This window comes from Lepidochelys kempii, chromosome 1 (assembly GCF_965140285.1).
Source record: "Lepidochelys kempii isolate rLepKem1 chromosome 1, rLepKem1.hap1, whole genome shotgun sequence".
Taxonomy (NCBI): Eukaryota; Metazoa; Chordata; order Testudines; family Cheloniidae; genus Lepidochelys; species Lepidochelys kempii.
Window position 1 is genome coordinate 276,274,216 of NC_136380.1, and position 19,648 is coordinate 276,293,863.

Below are 19,648 nucleotides of genomic sequence, written 5' to 3' on the forward strand. Positions count from 1 at the left end.
TCAAATAAATTGGTTAGTCTCTAAGGTGCCACAAGTCCTCCTTTTCTTTTTGCGAATACAGACTAACATGGCTGTTACTCTGAAACCTTTCATTAAAGCTGTCTCACAATACTTTTACGCATGCGTGCATTAGTTTGAATGAGACCAATTACTTGAACAAATAGAGACTGCCTACCATTGACCTAGAGATGTAATGCTACACTACCACAGGAGAGAATTTCAGGATGGTGAACTCAACTTTTCACTGAAAAAAATGTTAGAAGTCCTTGAAAGTATAAAACATTAGCAGCTTGCCTTAGCGTCACAACAGAACAGTACTAACATAATTTAGCATTAGAATTCATATGCACCTCTCATCTTACTAGAAACAAATACTTGCATTTTATAAGCTTCTAACATGCTGAGAATTTCCATTGTTTCTTCAATAATATATACATGTAGACTTTTCTCAGGGTGCCATTCTTGGCCATTAGAGTTCACAACACAGTTCATAAGTATAAACATGATATATATTATTATTGTATTATAAGAAATCAGTACTTCAGTTTCTAACATACATCCTCAATAATAATCATGACCTATTATTGCATTTATACATCTAAACTAGTTGTTATGAGTAAACCCACAAATCACATTATAGTAACAGAAGTTAATGGATTCTGTATTCCATGCCACATGAACACAGAAGCAATTGCAAATACAAAATCTGATATGTATAGAATATCCTCACCAGAAAACAAAAACAAAACAAAAAACCTGCAAAACATGCAGGGTAAAATAAATCAAACATAGTTCTCTGAAACTTTGTATCTAATTGGTAACATATATCTAGAATCCTGAAATAACTGATAATCACAGACCTCTTGAAAAGAAACAGCTCTCCACACATTTTGCATGTTGAAGTTTAAACTAATTCTTTAAAGGTTTTGCCTTCTTCTTGCCACTTCCCCATCCCCCACTGAGCCGGACTGGATGGTCTCGAAACGATATCCGCTCTTTATGAAATGGACCCAGGTTTGTTCTTTCTGAAGCAGATATGTCCTTTGCTATACAATCAAACAAGTGGCATGAAAATATGTCATCAGTTCAGTCAAATTAAATTATTTTTAATACAATAAAGTAAAAATTCTTTCATCAACATGTCTAATTTGGTAGTTTATACATTTACATAGCTTGTGTCTTTTGTCTTTGTGCTTTTTCTTCAAAATAATTTCAAGGTTTAAAAGAAGCTTGTAGCAGTAATTTTGTAAATATAGTACAGTATTTCAGAAAATAAACTGCAAAATTATTAGACATAGGCAATGTAGTTTCCAAACAAGTTTCCCTACCTGCCCATTTTGAAATTATTTTAAAGAATATGCAAAAGATACATTAGAGAAACAAGTCACTCTTATAACTAAAGATGTTTTGTAACCACACAAAGAACAAGCTTGGAGGTTTTATCTATTTAACTAGTAATTGTTTTGATAACATCAGTACAAATACAATGGGCCAGATTTGCTCTAACTGAAGTCAAAGGAAGTTTTGCCATTAGTGTTGATGAAAGCAGAACTGGGACAAAAAGACATTATACCCCCCCCCCAAATTTTTAAATCTTATGAAATTATTCAGTATTTAGTAACATCTATACAAATACCTAAGTAATGCAACTACTGATTTCTACAAACAAGCAGCGTAAGACAAGATGGGTTAATTTAATAGACAAGAGAATAATGTATAAAGAATGCCATAGATGTAATTTTATTTTAAGAAAATCAACACTTCAACTGACATAAATGTCTCCCTTTCTCTCATTAGGCATGTAAAATCCTCTCATATTCTGTGTAACACATCTCACATTGTGTAGCAAATCCTCAGAGGAAAATGGTGAAGATAATACAGTTATCTAAGGTGTCTATTACCAAAGAATTAAGCTAAGCAAGCATAACCAAATTTTACAAGTGTCTTTCTGCCAATTATCAAAAGTTCTAATTTACCCATTTTGGTAGTCCATATGTTATTTTCAACCATTTTAATTAGCTGCATTAAAGTAGTTCATAGAATCATGGAGATTCGAAATGAAAAATGCCTATTGTATCATCTCCGCCAAAACAGGATTGGTGACTGTTATATATGTGTTGCCTAATTTAGTTTTAATTCCCAAGCAATGGCACCCTCACTACTTCCCTTCACAGCTTATTCTACAGTATAACAGTATCTCACAGTCAGGACATTTCCCCTGATATTCACTCTCCATCACCCCTTTTAATTTTATCCCATTACTCCTCGTTATACTGTCATGCACTACGCAAAATAACACTTCTCTCTTCTTGATATTTTGACCCTTCAAATATTTTTTATGCATCCCCGATTTTTAGTTGTGGCTTAGTCAAGCTATACATATTTTTCTTATTTAATTTTTCCTCACAATTCTTTTCTGATACTACTTACAGTAGACCTAATTAATAAGGTGTCAAAAATGCCTGTGGCAGCTGTTGCCCCATCTACACTAGGGCTCTCAACATTGGGTCATTTTGTTACCTTACCAATGGTAATAAGTTTTTAGAAAATGTCACTAGTGCAGACAGGACATTTAATAGGGAGCAAGGAATTAAGGTATATAATAATTAATGGAAGCTTACTGTAAACTTTCAGGGAATTCTTTAACTGGAGACATAAAGTACTCACAGAAGACAGCTGAAGCTGACAGCAGCAGAGTGGTAAATTCAATAATTTCCTTGATGAAGTTTCAAATTAAGCATAATAAAACAATAATATGAAGAAGTTTCTTTCTCAACTGAAGGAGCGACTGTGAAGTTGGAAAGTGCAGTTGCTAAGAAGAAAAAGCACCAAGAATTAAGAATATGGAACATGGTTTGCTTATTTGTGGAAAAGAGGAAGTCATTGTTACATGTTTAGACTAAAAGAAAGAAGTTGGCGCTATTGTGTGTATGTGACAGGCTTTCTCCAGCACATCTCTTATAAGCTGCAGCAATACGAACGGGCGAAGGTGGGGACATGAATTATTTTTTTCCTTTCCCCATGTCACACCTTTTTATATCCCTTACGTGGAAAAAAAATCCCCATACCAAAATGGTTCTGGAAGTTCACCCAAAAGGGACAGAATTCAGTGGAGCAGAACTTGAAATTCATCACACCCTAACTACTAATGGCACTAGCTGCTTGTAAATTTCTACATTGTTTAAATTTGATTTCTAGTGGAAGGACTTCAGAAATCTTTGCATGTAGGGTTTTCTGCTTTTCCACATATAAACGCACATAATTCATTGGAAGGGACAGTACTACATTTCCATTGCTATGAAATAATATTCTGAAATGGAAATGTAAGAATTTTTTCCAGTTTGGTGTAATTTGCTGCAACATAATTGTTAACATTTTACAAAATTATTGAGTTATATCTTTTTATTTGGACAGAACCATGTTATACTACGGCACGAACTGTTCTTGCCCCCAAAGTCTCTAAACTTCAGCTTCAAATGTCCACAAATTTACTTTGTATTTCTGATCGTAATATTTTTTTAAATGTGTGTTAATTTTTTTTGGTAAATAAATATGAATTTAATAATTTTTAGAGTTTGCAAACTGCGTCGACAACAAGTGGTGTTCCAACAGTCTGTGATTACACTTGTGGGAAGAATGACAATCATATCTCAGACTTCAAAAAGTCTATGTAGTTATACAATGTCACAGAGTAGGATTAAACACTCAGTCTTTTGATGGTTTTGTAGATTTCCAGAAAATTCTACATGACCAGATTCTCTGTTTCACTGAGTTTATATTCAGTGAAGCAAAGAGGGGGATTCGTAAGGGTGCCAGTTGTGGCTCCCTGATTATCTAGCCATTCTCTACCTCCGTAACGGACAAGATCCATATATGGCGTGCAAAGGATTGCTCTTTAGTGGCCAAAAAAAAATAGTCAACTACTCTCTGAAGGGAAAGATTAACCAAACTACTATGAGTTTAGGGAAGCTACAAGATAACTACACAAGACATTTCACCTCTATGTGCCTCAGCTTCCCCAACTCTGTAAAATGGAATAATGATACTGACCTTTGTGAAGCATTTTGAGATTTATTAATGAAAAGCAGTATATAAGAACTAGGTATTATTATTATTATTATTATTACTACTGTTACTGACAGTCTTAGCAGACAGGTTAAAGACTGAATGGATAGGGAGATTAAACAACCTCATCATACCTAAAGATTGTCCCTTGAACACAGAATTGAGTCAGATTGGCATAGGAGTATAGCGAAGCCTGTTCTTTTCTATACCTACTCTAGACTGATGCTGCAGGCTTTACACACAGAAAACTACCACTGGTTTACACATTAATCATGATTGAAAGACTGGGCCCTGGGATTCTGTGATTATGCCAGAGGCAGTCTGGGTAGTCAATGGAGGAGTTCACCTTGTAAGAAAAGTACCCCAATTTTATCCCAGTCCTTCCTGGAGTTGAATGTAGAAACAACCTGTGGGGAAGAAAAAAAAGAGGAGCCAGCTGCAGGGCAGACACTGCAGAATAGGAATTGTCTACGCACAAATGGACCCTGAAATAACAGTTTTGGTTGTAATTCACAGTTAGTTACTTTTGTGAAAGTTGTGCACGGATGCACTTATTTTGCATTAAGAGTGTCTTATTTATACAAAATGAGCGTCCATACACAGACTAGCACTGAAATAACAAAAGATGTCAATTAAAATCAATTTAGTTATTTTGGTGTCAATCTGTCTGTAATTTTAATTTAATCTGTCTCTTTATTCTACTCTATCAATATAGAAACCTGGGCAAAATTTTCTCTGAGTGAAGCGTTCCACTAAAGAGAGAATCATCTCCAACGTTTCCAGTCCCGTCTAGATCCAGGGGTACAACAGGAATTTACAGAATTGGCAACATCATTTTGAACTGAGAGAGTATTCCTTACTTATACAGCACCACTTATTCCCAGAAATTCTGCACTGCAGTCTCTCACTGAAATGAATGGGTAACAAATACTAGTTTATGTTTCATCTGTTTATTTATATTTTTTCTCTTTTCTTCTGATTTCTCTTCTCCTCCTCCTCATTGGTATATGTGTTTGTAGCTGCTTGTTTCCTTCTGGCCACAGGAGGCCAAGCAGGATTATTATTTTAAAGTGTTTTTTTTAAACAGCCAAGAGAGGGGACAAAGAAAGAATGGAGAGATAGAGAAAGATGATTGATTGGAGATACCAGAGATAAAGCCAGAGATCCCTACTAACTAATACCTGGCACTTTTATAGCATTTTGTATTTTTCAAGGTGCTGTAGCAAACATTAATCTCAATGGGGCTAATTACATAAGTAAGAGCTGCATGGTCAGGCATTTATTCAATGCAAAACTATTCTGTGGGCCTTCAGCTGTTGTCTTTGTGCCCTTTCTCAAAGTCAGATCTACACATAGTGGCAACCACAAGAATACCCCTACTAATAAGTATGATTAGTATTACATTTAAACAGAATTGGACAAGTCTATTAAATAGAATAATTATACACTGACTGTGCTAAATTGTAACAGTTAGCCAGATGGGAATAAAATCATAAACAATTCTTAAACAAGAAAAGTGAATAACTCATACTATTCATACCTCTAAAATTGTGAAGCTGTTATTGAAAATGATTTGTTTATAGTAATACTGTGTTTTTGGCTATGTGAAGCTCCAAGTATCAAAGATATTTTCAGGTGCTTGCACATACCAAATAATATTTTTGTTTAAATATGTGCTGAAAGCATCTCTTGAGTTTGGTTAGAGTGTTCATATTTTCAAGCAGTCACTTCTCTGATGTTTAATCTGTTTTCTGCTAATGATTTGTTCTGGTCTTTTTTGGTTAAATCCTTGGTTCTTTAACAAATGTCAAGGTTTACATATGCTCTGTTTGGATAAGTAATGCAATATGTAAAATGCTTTGAATGAAACTCTTGGTATTTAGAAAAAAAACCTTTGTTAAACAAGTTATGTTAGAAATTTTCATGATGTATGCTAAGACGTCATAGGATTTTCATCGATACACCTAACATGTTGTCTGGATATATAATTCATTTCAAAGTCCTTACCATATTGTATTGCTTAACAGCAAATACTGCAAAAGAAAGCATGGAGAAAAAAATTCAACATTTTAATGAAAGTGACCAGAACGAATCCTTAGCAGCACAGCGTTTACATCAATTTAAGCTCTGCGAATGAGTTAGATTCAGCAGGTTTAGGGGTGAGCTAGATGCTACAGTCTATCAGCAGTTGTTTTTAATGTTGTTTCTTATGTCCACATTGAAGTTATACTGGCCACTTCTCCTGAACATTATTTGTAGCATTTAAACTTTTTTTTATAAATAGATAAAAATCAGGGGAGAAAATAAATAGAAAACTCTGAGGGCAAAATTCTATCCCTTTTGAAATCAATGGGAGTTTTAGAGTAGGGTGAGGATTTTACCCCCAATGTATAATATATTTGGTATGTCAATAAACATATATTGTGATCTTAGTTACACTGTCTCATACATTTTTAAACCAGTTCAAAATGACTTTTTAATACTTTAACTCTAATTTTCAATTTGATCAATTTTCTTCATATTATTATTTCACTCTTATTCTGCAGTAGCATCAAGAAGCCTCAACCACTTTTCAGACTCAAAAACAGACCTGTTAAAAACAACTCTTATCAGATTTTGTAATATAAATGAGACAGTACATTTAGAACTTTTAACAAGCATACAATTTAGAAAGGGATGTGTAAAGATCAAAGATGAGGCAAAAAACCTCACAGGATTTGGGGTATGACATCTTTAACGATATTCTTTGTCGGTTAAATCCCAGTCCTGCAAACATTTTTGCAAGTGTTAAACTTTATGTATGGGTCTTCTTGACTTCATGTTAAGGATCGGCGTACACATTTATAGGATTGGAGCCTGATTTTTGAATTTTGTAAACAAGACAACTAGTTTTAAATATTTGTCACTTCTGCCTGCATGCTACAAATGTTTATGCACATGAGTACCCTCACTGATCTCCAAAGGACTACTCAAATGCATAAAGATATTCATGAGTTTAAGTGTTTGCAGGGTATGGGCCATAAATTGCAACTATTTACTTATGGCATTTCTATACAATGAAACCATGTTTTAAAAAGCCAATAATCCAAATTTTCAATTTCCCTCCAAATAACTGTAAAACACAGCATTTTTTTAAATCACAGGAGGGACTAATATTAAGGTTGCCTGGCACTTCCCATTACAAGACTATGTTCTCAGTTGCTTTGCAAGCTTTACCTATTTTGGCTGAAATAAATTTTTCATGCCAGCTATCTGCCTCAGGTGGATTCTTTTTAATTCTGGTGACCTTTCTTATGAGCAGCTCTTGCAACATCCATGCTATGGAGCAGGGCCTTTAATTTTAGCAAGGAGGCAGCCTTTGTGTCAGGGATGTGTCTTTTGCCATTCCCATGATCTGTTCAAATTTAGCCAAGTTATAAACCTTTGAAAAATCTTAGTTCACACATGATCAGTACAGACTTGCTAGAGCTTTGCAGATACATTCCAGAAGATTATGCCCCCACTAAGCTTCTCTGGTCTGGAATTTCAGGGACTGAGTAGAACTTTCCCTACAACTGCTTCTGCAGGTTGGGCCAGGTCCAGGCATGGAATAGGAAACTGCTTGAATCAAATGCAAAGGGAACAAGAACTGGACTGTGTGTGTATGTGGGAGGGGGAAGGGGGGGAAGAGGAGCAGTATAATAGGACAGGGAGCCAGTGGTGGGGTGTGGTTTGAGACTGGAAGTTGAGGGGATGAGGAGCTGGAAGGAGGGAACTGGCACTGAAATGGCAAGGAGACTGGAATTGAGAGTGGGAAAAAGACTTCGACTGGTGGTGGGAGACTAGGACTGGGATAAGAAGCTCAGGAGTGGAGCCTGAGACTGGCTAGAGGAGGAGAATGGGACTGAGACAAGGAGCCACAGATGAGGAAGAGACAGAATTGGGCAGGTTGGAGGCAAAGGAGCAGAAGTGGTCAAGCTTGGGGAAATAAGAAAAGTCTGTGCCCATTAGAGCACACTCCTCTCCAGAGCCTGAAATGAAGCCCTAGATTCCTGTATCTCACCATTCCTCTGAAATCAGTAAATATCAATAAAACCCACTGGCAAAGTGGGTGCTAATTCAGATAGAGGATGAGTACAGGCTATTTTACTCAGTTAGCTCAAGTGGCAGAGGTCTGTGTGGTGGATCTAAAGGTTCCAGCCTTAATAATCACCCAAGTGGATGTCAATATGTTACATGATGGAATTTCTGTTTTTTTCAGTTTGCTTATTGAAAAACTTAGAAAATTCCATATCAAAAACTACATTAAAACAACACGATTAATATTGCAAAGTCAAGCACGCAAAATTAGGAAATACCAGAATTAAGGTTCCCTTTCTGATCTTAATTCATTTCCGCATGTACACATGGACTATGAAACAGTCTTCAATTACAAACACAAATGCTATTTTTTCCATCAGACTCCTGCCTCATTCAATGCATATGATGGACCTGCTGTGGAGATAAATCAGCACCGTGTAATAAAGGAGGCTTTTGTCTGTAGACCCCTGTCCATTTGTTGTAGAAGATGGAAGGTGTGTAGTAAATGAGACAGGGGACTGCAGGAAGAGAAGTACAGTCTCATGGTTAAGACACTGAATGTTGCCCTGGAGAATTCGATTCTCTCTCTACCTCTGTCACTAAGTTACTGTGTGATGCTAGGCAAGTCACTTAAATCAAACTTTTCAGAGGTGGTCATTAGTTGTGTTCCTCCTTTTCTGGGTGCCGGACTTCCCACCCGGAAGTTTGAACTGCAAAGTGCTGAGCACTCACAGCTGCAACTGAAGTCAATGAGGGCTGTGCTTTGAACGTATTAAGTGCTATATTATATTACTTGCTCTGAGAAAAAACAGGAGGTAAGTATCTCAAATTGGGTGCCAAAAATTAGTGGATACTTTTGACCTAAGTCTTTTTGCCTCAGTTCCCCACCTGTAAAGTGGGGATACCACCATCCTATCACAGGGGTGTTGTGAAGATAAATTAATTAATGTCTGGAAGCACTACGATACTATAGCAGCGGTGGCCAAGCTTACTGACCCTCCGAGCCACATACGATAATCTTCAGAAGCTCGAGAGCCAGGCACACCTTCCAGGACTTGGGGCTTCTGCCCTGAGGCAGGGTGGTGGGGCTAGAGGCTTTAGCCTGCCTGGGCTTGAGGCTTCAGCAAGAGTGGGGCTGAAGCCCTGATCTCTGGCAGGTGCCTCCCATGGGGCTGAAGCCCTGTGACCCACCACAGGGCAGAAGCCCTGAGCTTCCCCTAAGTCTGGTAGGCAGAGAACAGGGGACATAGCGGGGCTCCGCAAGCTGCACTTTAACTGTAAAAAAGAGTCACATGGGTTTGGCCACCCCTGTACTATAGAAATGAGCACCACAGAAAAGCCCATATGGAAAATAATAATTCTCTCTTCAGAGCAGGGTTTGAATAGTGTGCAATAAATAAGGCCTGGGCCACACACTGAGCAATAAGGATAAAAGAAAATATTGTATAGCTGCCAATTAAATGAGCACTGTCCATTCTGTGCACAGGGATCTTGTTGAAAAAAATACAGTATGTAATCATTTAACTAGACCATCATAATGAATACGCACAAGGGAGCCACATTAAGGTTGCACAGGCACCTTAATTCTGGCATTTCCTAACTTTTGAGTGTTTGACTTTTTAACCTTAATAATGTTCTTTTAATGTAATTTTTGTGTGTAATTATAGATCTGTGTCTGTCTCTATATCTGATATATATGTCTCATAGGTGAAAACAATATTTATGTATGCATTATTTCTAGGGCTTTCCCAACAAAATATGTATCCCCCAAACAGATTAAGCACCTTATTAAAGGAATGCAATAAATAGGCTTCATTATTAGGGTATTAATGAATTATGGGTGAAATCTTGGTCCCACTGAAGTCAATGAGAGTTTTGCCACTGACTTCAGCGGAATCAAAATTAGACCCAGAAGTCCAACTTTTCACTCTGTCCCATTATTACTGTGATTCTTTACTAGAATCAAACCTAAGCTCCTTATCTCGTAAGTGGCTGCATGTGGGAGGATCCCTGCACCTGCACATTAAAGTCAATGGGGCTCCAGGAGGACATACAAGATTCTAGGCATGCTGAATCACTTCACTTCTAGGCTTGGGGCCACAGGCGCTGGATCTAGGGGTGCGGGGCTGATGCTGCCTCACCCCCTGGCTTCGAGTGATTTCCATCATACAGGGTTTACAGTTTTGTTCAATGGCTCGCAGCACCCCCATTGTACAAATTGTTCCAGCCCCCTGGCTTAACTCTAAAGAAAATTTTTGAAAAGAAAGCCCATGTCACTTTCATGAATCTTTAATTCATTGTGCCAATTTATTTTATGATGCTCTGTCAAATTTTAAATATTACTACTTGAGAGTAATACTGCACTTTTGTCATTTAATATATCCAGAAAAAAGTTAGAGAAAATAACGAAACCGTCAAAGCTGATACGCCTACAGTCTGACCAACCAACTTTGCTTTGTTTTGCTGGTAAGTACATCACTCACCTCATGTGTCTGGCCATGGGTTTATTTTTGCCAAGAAAGGCCTTGATCGAGCAGATGGATGTGCACTGGTACAGAGCTCCATTGACTTTAAATGGGGTTCTCTGTGAGCAGGGATATGCCTGGGTGGATCCATTTGTAGGACCTACCCTTGTCTTGACATGGAGGTTCTAAGCAGTTTAGTTAACGCATCAATGAGCAAGAAATATATAATTAGTACTTACTTGCTCCTTTTCTCACATACTACTCTTGGTAGTTAACAAAATAATACTATCAAGTTTTCATAAGTAGCTATCAGTACACTTTACATATTTGGTCAGTATTATTATCCCCATTTTACATATGCAGAGACTGAGGTACAGAGAGGGGAAGTGACTTGCCAACATTTACCTAGCAGGTAGTGACAGAGTCCCACTCCCATACTTTTCTTACTAGACCACAGTGTCTCCCAAGTAGCTATAATATAGCCCAACAATACAATTCATTTGCTATACACAGAAAATCAGTTTTCTATATCTCTCAGATTTTGTGCAAATAAGTTCTATTGTGTTGTGTTTTTTCACACATTATGCTTTAAAACACCTTAATAAACTCAATAATAACTAAAGTAACATTATATAACTTCTGTTCATAGCTGATATTGTTTTATTCTTAATTATATCTTGAATAAAAAGTATCAATATTATATGAGTCACAGTTGAAAAAGTACATATTTGGAAAGTCTGTATTTGGATTATAGCTCAGAGTACAATACAGCCCTAAATATACAGGGATGTTACACATATAAATAAGTAATTATTACTATGAAGTGTTCTCCACCTTAAAAGTATATTTAAAATGATCAGACTTTTCAATAGGTGTCCATGCCATACTACTAGGTATAACAACATTTATCAAGACTTCAAGCATGTCAGAATAGTAGAACATTTCCCAGTCATCTCACACTTAAAGTTTGCACAGCTGTCTGTTCTCCCATCATGCCCTCTGTTTGATGGATTGCAGGCCTACCAAAATATATGTGGACATTTCAGCTAGCTATAAGCCTACGGAAGATATCTACCTTACTCCTAATTATGGTGGCAGTAGTTGTGATTCTAGAGGTAAGGTAGGGTTCAATTTAATGCAAGGCTAGGGTTAAAGACTTTATTCTGGATGACAGATACACTATATCTTCTCCAAATTTACAGCACTTAATCTGTGAGTGAAGAGTGAATTTTATGGCTATTTTCAAGTAAGCTGTTAAGCAGTTAATATTAATTTAAAATGATCCCTTAAAAATTTCATTACAAAATTATGTTGAGTTTCAGAATCTTTCAGGCTTCTCCAATGGCTTGTTATTAATCCTTTAAACTCTCCATACAGTCAAATCTAATTGAAAAAAACCTGGAAAAAGGCACATTTGAAAAAGTTTGTAATTAAGCAACTTCATTAATTACTGTTGTTTGAAACGTATTACAATCAGAGCCAATTCAATGATTCATGCCATTCTTTTGTGTCACCGTGATATCAGAGACAACTCAATCATTCATCACTATTCCTCGCTCATTAATTTGCATGCTATAGTTCTACTGGCTAGAGTAAATCAATTACATAAGGATGCCTGTATCTAATGCTGTCTCCTCTGAGGGTCCAGAGCATTGATGCTCCTGTACTTCTCCAGCTGGTTGAGCAGACAAAAGGTAGAATACTCAAAATCAAGGTTTCCATGGCAGCTTTGCCTTTTGTGCATTTTATTACTATTAGTAAACATTTTTATACTGTTGTAAGTTTATATATCTCTTTAAAGATACAAGGTGAAATATGGAGATCCCTGGTCCATTTTTATACTGAGGCATATTATCACTGGAGTCAATGGGAGTTAGCTAAATATAGAATCAGTAAAATATGAGTAAAGACATTGGGATTTAGCTCAGAAATAAAATGTTTCCTGCCCCATGAGTTTACAGACTGCTAGCAGCAAAATAAAGATAAAGATGATACAGAAGACTACATTTCTGGAATAACAGTCTGGAGATTACTAACACTGAGGAAATGGTTAAAGAAGTGGATTAAGGAGGGGTTTGAAGGAATAGGATGGACAGTAAGAGCTTTCTTGGTGTAGGAGGTAGCATGACAGACGGCTCACAACCTTCAAATGAAACTGGGTGGAGCTCAGGGAGTGGGTAGCGTGGAGGAGTAGGAAGAAACAGAAATGTAGGTGAGGACAAGATGTAAAAGGCCTCATAGGTGACAACAATGTAGAAGATTTGCTAAGTGATCATGAAGTGCTAGAATATAGGATGTAATGACGGGAAACAAGGAGGGAAGACTCTACCAGAGAGGAGGAAAAGGAAGATGTTTTTTCAGCAGAATTTTGTATAGATTGGAGGAGGGACAGCTGGAGCCAGGAGACCGGACAGTAAAAGCTTACTGTTTATTTAATTAGTTAATTTAACTAGAGGGTTTTCTGTAGTCTTACCACAGTAGTATACAAATGCTTCATTAATCATGATGAACTTAATTTCACAATATAGTGATGTAGTAGAGAAGTAATTTAGGTGAGAGGTGACCAGGGAATGTATAAAGGTTTAGCAGTGGAGACGATAAGTCAAGGGTAGATTCGGAAAAGAATTATAAGGAAGAAGTGCCGGGATTTAGGTATCTGATTAAGGCAAGCTTCCTTGCCTGAGAAGTGATGCTTTCCTAAATCAGTGACTCAGCGAGAGATTAGCATGTGCGGAGGAGGAGAGGTAAGAATTAAAGGTGAGATACTGAAAAGCACCTGTATGATTTAAGAGCACAAGTCCCATTGATTTTCAATTCTAAATCATGCATGTGCTTTTGGAAATTCCACTCTAAAAGATAACAAAATTATAGGCCTCAGAAACAAGGAGGAGAATGGAAATAAAGGACGAGAAGGCCAGCGATTAGGAGAAAAAAACGATATGTTCAAATTAGGAAAAATGGAGCTGGTGGCTGGTGTCAAGGTTCCTCCCCCACTCTGAACTCTAGGGTACAGATGTGGGGACCTGCATGAAAAACCTCCTAAGCTTATCTTTACCAGCTTAGGTCAAAACTTCCCCAAGGTACAAAATATTACCCCCGTTATCCTTGGAATGGCCGCTACCACCACCAAACTAATACTGGTTACTGGGGAAGAGCTGTTTGGACGCGTCCTTCCCCCCAAAATACTTCCCAAAACCTTGCACCCTACTTCCTGGACAAGGTTTGGTAAAAAGCCTCACCAATTCGCCTAGGTGACTACAGACCCAGACCTTTGGATCTTAAGAACAATGAACAATCCTCCCAACACTTGCACTCCCCCTTTCCTGGGAAATGTTGGATAAAAAGCCTCACCAATTTGCATAGGTGACCACAGACCCAAACCCTTGGATCTGAGAACAATGAAAAAGCATTCAGTGTTTTACAAGAAGACTTTTAATAAAAAATAGAAGTAAATAGAATTAAAGAAATCCCCCCTGTAAAATCAGGATGGTAGATATCTTACAGGGTAATTAGATTCAAAAACATAGAGAACCCCTCTAGGCAAAACCTTAAGTTACAAAAAAGATACACAGACAGAAATAGTTATTCTATTCAGCACAATTCTTTTCTCAGCCATTTAAAGAAATCATAATCTAACACATACCTAGCTAGATTACTTACTAAAAGTTCTAAGGCTCCATTCCTGTTCTGTCCCTGGCCAAGACGACTACAGACAGACACACAAACCCTTTGTTTCTCTCCCTCCTCCCAGCTTTTGAAAGTATCTTGTCTCCTCATTGGTCATTTTGGTCAGGTGCCAGCGAGGTTACCTTTAGCTTCTTAACCCTTTACAGGTGAGAGGAGCTTTCCCCTGGCCAGGAGGGATTTCAAAGGGGTTTACCCTTCCCTTTATATTTATGACACGCCCCCCAAATCTCAGCTAGGGTGAAACACTGGCTGGGATTTCTTCCTGGAGCTCTAGGAAAACAGAGTTAATAAGACACATGCATCTCTAAATATACTACCAAGTACATAAAGACTAACAATATTTTCCACATCTCAAGGACGATTTTAACCAGTTGATTCTGGGAAACTTTCACGGGAGAGTGCATCAGCCACTTTGTTAGAAGCTCCTGAGATGTGTTGGATGTCGAAATCAAAATCTTGGAGAGCTAAACTCCACCGAAGAAGTTTTCTGTTAGTTTCTTTGACGGTGTGAAGCCACTTTAGTGCAGCATGGTCGGTTTGCAGGTGGAAACGCTGTCCCCAAACATATGGGCGTAGCTTTTCCAGAGCGTAGACAATGGCATAACATTCTTTTTCAGTGACTGACCAGTTGCTTTCCCTCTCAGACAGTTTTTTGCTGAGAAACACTACAGGGTGGAATTCTTGATCAGGTCCTTTCTGCATTAAAACTGCTCCCACACCACGCTCGGATGCATCTGTGGTTACTAGGAACGGTTTGTCAAAGTCTGGGGCCCTTAGTACAGGGTCAGACATGAGTGTCGCTTTAAGCTTGTTAAAGGCCTTCTGACACCTTCCGGTCCACTGAACAGCATTTGGCTGTTTCTTTTTGGTTAGGTCTGTCAGTGGGGCAGCGATTTGGCTGTAGTGCGGTACAAATCGTCTGTAATAACCGGCCAAGCCTAAGAAGGATTGAACCTGTTTCTTTGACTTTGGGACAGGCCACTTTTGGATAGCATCCACTTTGGCCTGTAGGGGGCTGATAGTTCCTTGACCCACCTGGTGTCCAAGGTAAGTCACTCTGTTTAGGCCTATTTGACACTTCTTAGCCTTAACAGTTAGTCCTGCCTCCCTTATGCGCTCAAGGACTTTTTGTAGATGTTCCAGGTGGTCTGCCCAGGAATCCGAAAATATGGCCACATCGTCAAGGTAGGCGACTGCATATTCTCCTAATCCCGCTAGGAGACCATCTACAAGTCTTTGGAAAGTGGCGGGTGCATTTCGCAGCCCGAAAGGGAGTACATTAAATTCATACAGCCCGAGATGTGTGATGAAGGCTGACCTTTCCTTGGCAGATTCATCTAGCGGTACCTGCCAGTACCCCTTGGTTAAGTCCAAGGTAGAGATGAACTGGGCCCTTCCCAGTTTCTCTAATAGTTCATCTGTGCGTGGCATGGGATAGTTGTCTGGGCGAGTTACAGCATTTAGCTTACGGTAGTCCACGCAAAAACGTATTTCCCCATCTGGTTTGGGAACTAGAACCACTGGAGATGCCCATGCACTTTCAGAGGGGCGGATTACACCCATCTGTAACATATCCTGGATCTCCCGTTCTATAGCAGTTTTAGCTTGAGGAGACACCCGGTAAGGGTGGACCCTAATTGGGTGAGCATTACCTGTGTCAATGGAGTGGTATGCCCGTTCAGTCAGTCCTGGGGTGGCTGAGAACGTTGGCGCGTAGCTAGTGCACAGCTCCTGGATCTGCTGTCACTGCATACGCCCAAGGGTCATGGAGAGGTTCACCTCTTCCACACCACCAGCACATTTCCCTTCGTAGTAAACACCTTCAGGCCACTCAGCGTCGTCTCCTCCCTGGGCTGTAAACTGACAAACCTTTAATTCTCTGGAATAAAAGGGCTTTAGAGAATTAATATGGTACACCTTAGGCTTTCGGTTGGAGGTGGGGAATGCTATGAGATAATTAACAGCTCCCAGGCGCTCCTGGACCACGAATGGCCCTTCCCACGATGCTTCCATTTTATGGGCCTGGAGCGCCTTTAAGACCATGACCTGGTCTCCTACTTTGAAGGAACGCTCTCTGGCATGTTTATCATACCAGGCTTTTTGCTCTTTTTGAGCATCCTGTAAGTTTTCTCTAGCAAGGGCTAAAGAGGTTCGGAGGGTGTTTTGTAGGTTGGTTACAAAGTCCAGAATGTTAGTTCCTGGAGAAGGTGTAAATCCCTCCCATTGCTGCTTCACCAACTGCAATGGCCCCTTAACCTCACGGCCATATACAAGTTCAAATGGGGAAAACCCTAAACTGGGATGTGGTACAGCTCTGTAGGCAAAGAGCAACTGCTGCAATACTAGGTCCCAATCATTGGAGTGCTCATTTACGAATTTACGTATCATGGCCCCCAAAGTTCCATTAAACTTCTCCACCATGCCATTTGTTTGATGATGGTAAGGAGTGGCAACCAAGTGATTTACCCCATGAGCTTCCCAAAGGTTTTTCATAGTTCCTGCCAGGAAATTAGTCCCTGCATCTGTGAGGATGTCGGAGGGCCAACCTACCCTGGCAAAAATGTCTGCTAGTGCCTGGCACACACTTTTAGCCCTGGTGTTGCTTAGAGCTACTGCTTCCGGCCATCGGGTGGCAAAATCCATGAAAGTCAGTATGTACTGCTTTCCTCTGGGTGTCTTTTTCGGAAAAGGACCCAGAATATCCACAGCTACTCGCTGAAATGGAACTTCAATGATGGGGAGTGGCTGGAGAGGAGCTTTGACCTGGTCTTGGGGTTTTCCCACTCTTTGGCACACCTCACAAGACTGGACATAGGTAGAAACATCCTTGCCCATTCCCTCCCAGTGGAATGACCCCCCCAAACGGTCTTTGGTCCTGTTCACCCCAGCATGGCCACTAGGGTGATCATGGGCTAAGCTCAAGAGCTTGGCCCGGTATTTAGTTGGAACTACCAGCTGTCTTTGAGGATGCCAGTCTTCCTGGTGTCCCCCAGAAAGAGTTTCCTTGTATAAAAGTCCTCTTTCTACAACAAACCTGTATCGATTAGAAGAGCTGAGAGGCGGTGGGTTGCTCCGTGCCGCCGTCCAAGCTCTCTGGAGGCTTTCATCTGCTTCCTGTTCGGTCTGGAACTGTTCCCTTGATGCTGGAGACATCAGTTCCTCATGGGATTGTGGACCTAGGCTTGGTCCCTCTGGAAGCGATATAGGGGATGGAGCTGTTTCTGTTGACTGTGAACCGCTCTCCGCTGGTGCACTATGTTGGGATTCAGGCTCCGGCTGAGCCTCTTGTGTAGGGTTATCGGCTGCTGCCAGTTCAGGTTCGGTGGGGCCCTCTGGTGTTGAGGTTGCAAGTACTGGATTCAGTGCTGACACGGGGTCTGGTGTTGGTTGTTCGGCTGGTTCCGGTTCTGGGACTGGTTCCGTCTGGGTCTCTGGGACTGGATCCACTACTGCTGTTGCAGACATTGGCCTGGGGTCCAGGTCCATCACCTCTGACTGGGTCCTGATAGAAGTTTCCGGAACAGAGCTAGGCCTCACGGCTTGTTTAGCCTGGTTGCGGGTGACCATTCCCACCCTCTTGGCCTGCTTCACATGATTGGCCAAGTCTTCCCCCAACAGCATGGGGATGGGATAATCATCATAGACTGCAAAAGTCCACATTCCTGACCAGCCCTTGTACTGGACAGGCAACTTGGCTGTAGGCAAATTGAAAGAGTTGGACTTGAAGGGTTGAATCGTCACTTGGATCTCTGGGTTGATTAAATTGGGGTCCACTAAGGAAGCATGGATAGCTGACACTTGTGCTCCGGTGTCCCTCCACGCGGTGACCTTCTTCCCGCCCACACTCACAGTTTCCCTCCGCTCCAAGGGTATCTGGGAGGTATCTGGGCCTGTGGACCTCTGGTGTGATTCCGGTGCAATGAACTGTAATCTGTTGGGGTTCTTGGGGCAGTTGGCCTTTACATGCCCCAGCTCGTTACACTTAAAACATCGTCCAGCTGACGGGTCACTGGGGCGAGGAGGGTTGCTGGAGAACGGGGTGGTGGGACGATAAGGGGTCTGGAGGGTTCTTTGGGAGGTAGGTGGGGCTTTGGGCGGCCCCCGGTAATAGGGTGTGGTCTGGGGTGGTCCCTTCTGGTCTCCGCTCCAACTGCGACCAGTTTTCTTCTTCTCTGCCACCTCCACCCATCTGGCTCCAATCTCTCCTGCCTCAATTACAGTTTTGGGTTTCCCATCTAGGATGTATCTTTCTATTTCCTCAGGAACACCCTCTAAGAATTGTTCCATTTGCATTAGGAAGGGCAAATTTACTGGAGATTCAACACTTGCTCCTGATATCCAGGCATCCCAATGTTTTACAATGTGGTAGGCATGTCGGGTAAATGACATGTCTGGTTTCCACCTTAGGGCTCTGAACCTCCGACGAGACTGCTCGGGTGTTATCCCCATTCTGACTCTCGCCTTGGATTTAAACAGTTCATACTTGTTCATGTGTTCTTTAGGCATTTCAGCTGCCACCTCAGCTAAGGGTCCACTGAGCTGCGGCCTCAGCTCTACCATGTATTGGTCAGTAGAGATGTTGTACCCAAGGCAGGCCCTTTCGAAGTTTTCTAAGAAGGCCTCAGTATCATCACCTGCCTTGTAGGTGGGGAACTTTCTGGGATGGGAAGTGGTACCTGGAGAAGGATTGCTAGGGTTTGTTGGTATATTCTGCTGGGCCTTTATCCTCTCCATCTCCTCCACATGCTTCCTTGCCTCCATTTCCCTCTTGTGGGCAGCCTCCTGTACCTCCTTCTCCAGCCGCATGAGTTCTATCTGTCTTTCATGTTCCCTTTGTTTTTCCTCAGCCTGAAATTTGGCTAATTCCAGCTGTAGTCGAGCTGAGGATTTGGTCATTCTAACCTCTCTGTTTTTAACTAACTTTACACCTGAGGTTTAGAAATAAACAAACAAAACTTGGCTGTAAAATTTTGCTGTGCTGGAATAGAATACCTATTCTCTGATAGTGATTGTCAGCCTACAGAAAAAGACAATTCCCTTGTCTCTGCTCTGGGCCCAAATTAAAGCAAAAAACCTCCAACTACTTGGAAACCTGCTTACCCAGCCCAACGAAGAAAAAAAAAAAATTTCTTTTCAAACCTGTGCTCCTTGTAAAACAAAAAAAAAAAAATCAAAATCCTAAAAAAAACCCTGCCACTTTTGTCTCCAGGCAAATGGGTAGAGCACACACCCCCTATTTACTTTTAGGAAGAAAAGAAAAAAAAAACAAACCTCTGGGTTGGAAGACTGTGAATTTCCCTGCAGGAGTTAAGTACCCTGCCTCCAGGCAAATGAAACCTGCAATTCACAAGATAATCCCCTTTTGTCTCTGC

General features: G+C 40.4%; 1 protein-coding gene across 1 annotated transcript in view; it reads right to left on the reverse strand.

The window, feature by feature from the left end:
- Nucleotides 1-822: 822 nt before the first annotated feature.
- The window catches only part of LRRIQ1 (leucine rich repeats and IQ motif containing 1), a 187,922-nt gene continuing 169,096 nt past the window's right edge, over nt 823-19,648 (reverse strand). Inside the window, exon 27 of the mRNA XM_073327613.2 lies at nt 823-1,046. Within this exon, the coding sequence (XP_073183714.2) occupies nt 910-1,046 (137 nt within the window). The 3' untranslated portion in view covers nt 823-909. The remainder of the gene's footprint in view (nt 1,047-19,648) is intronic.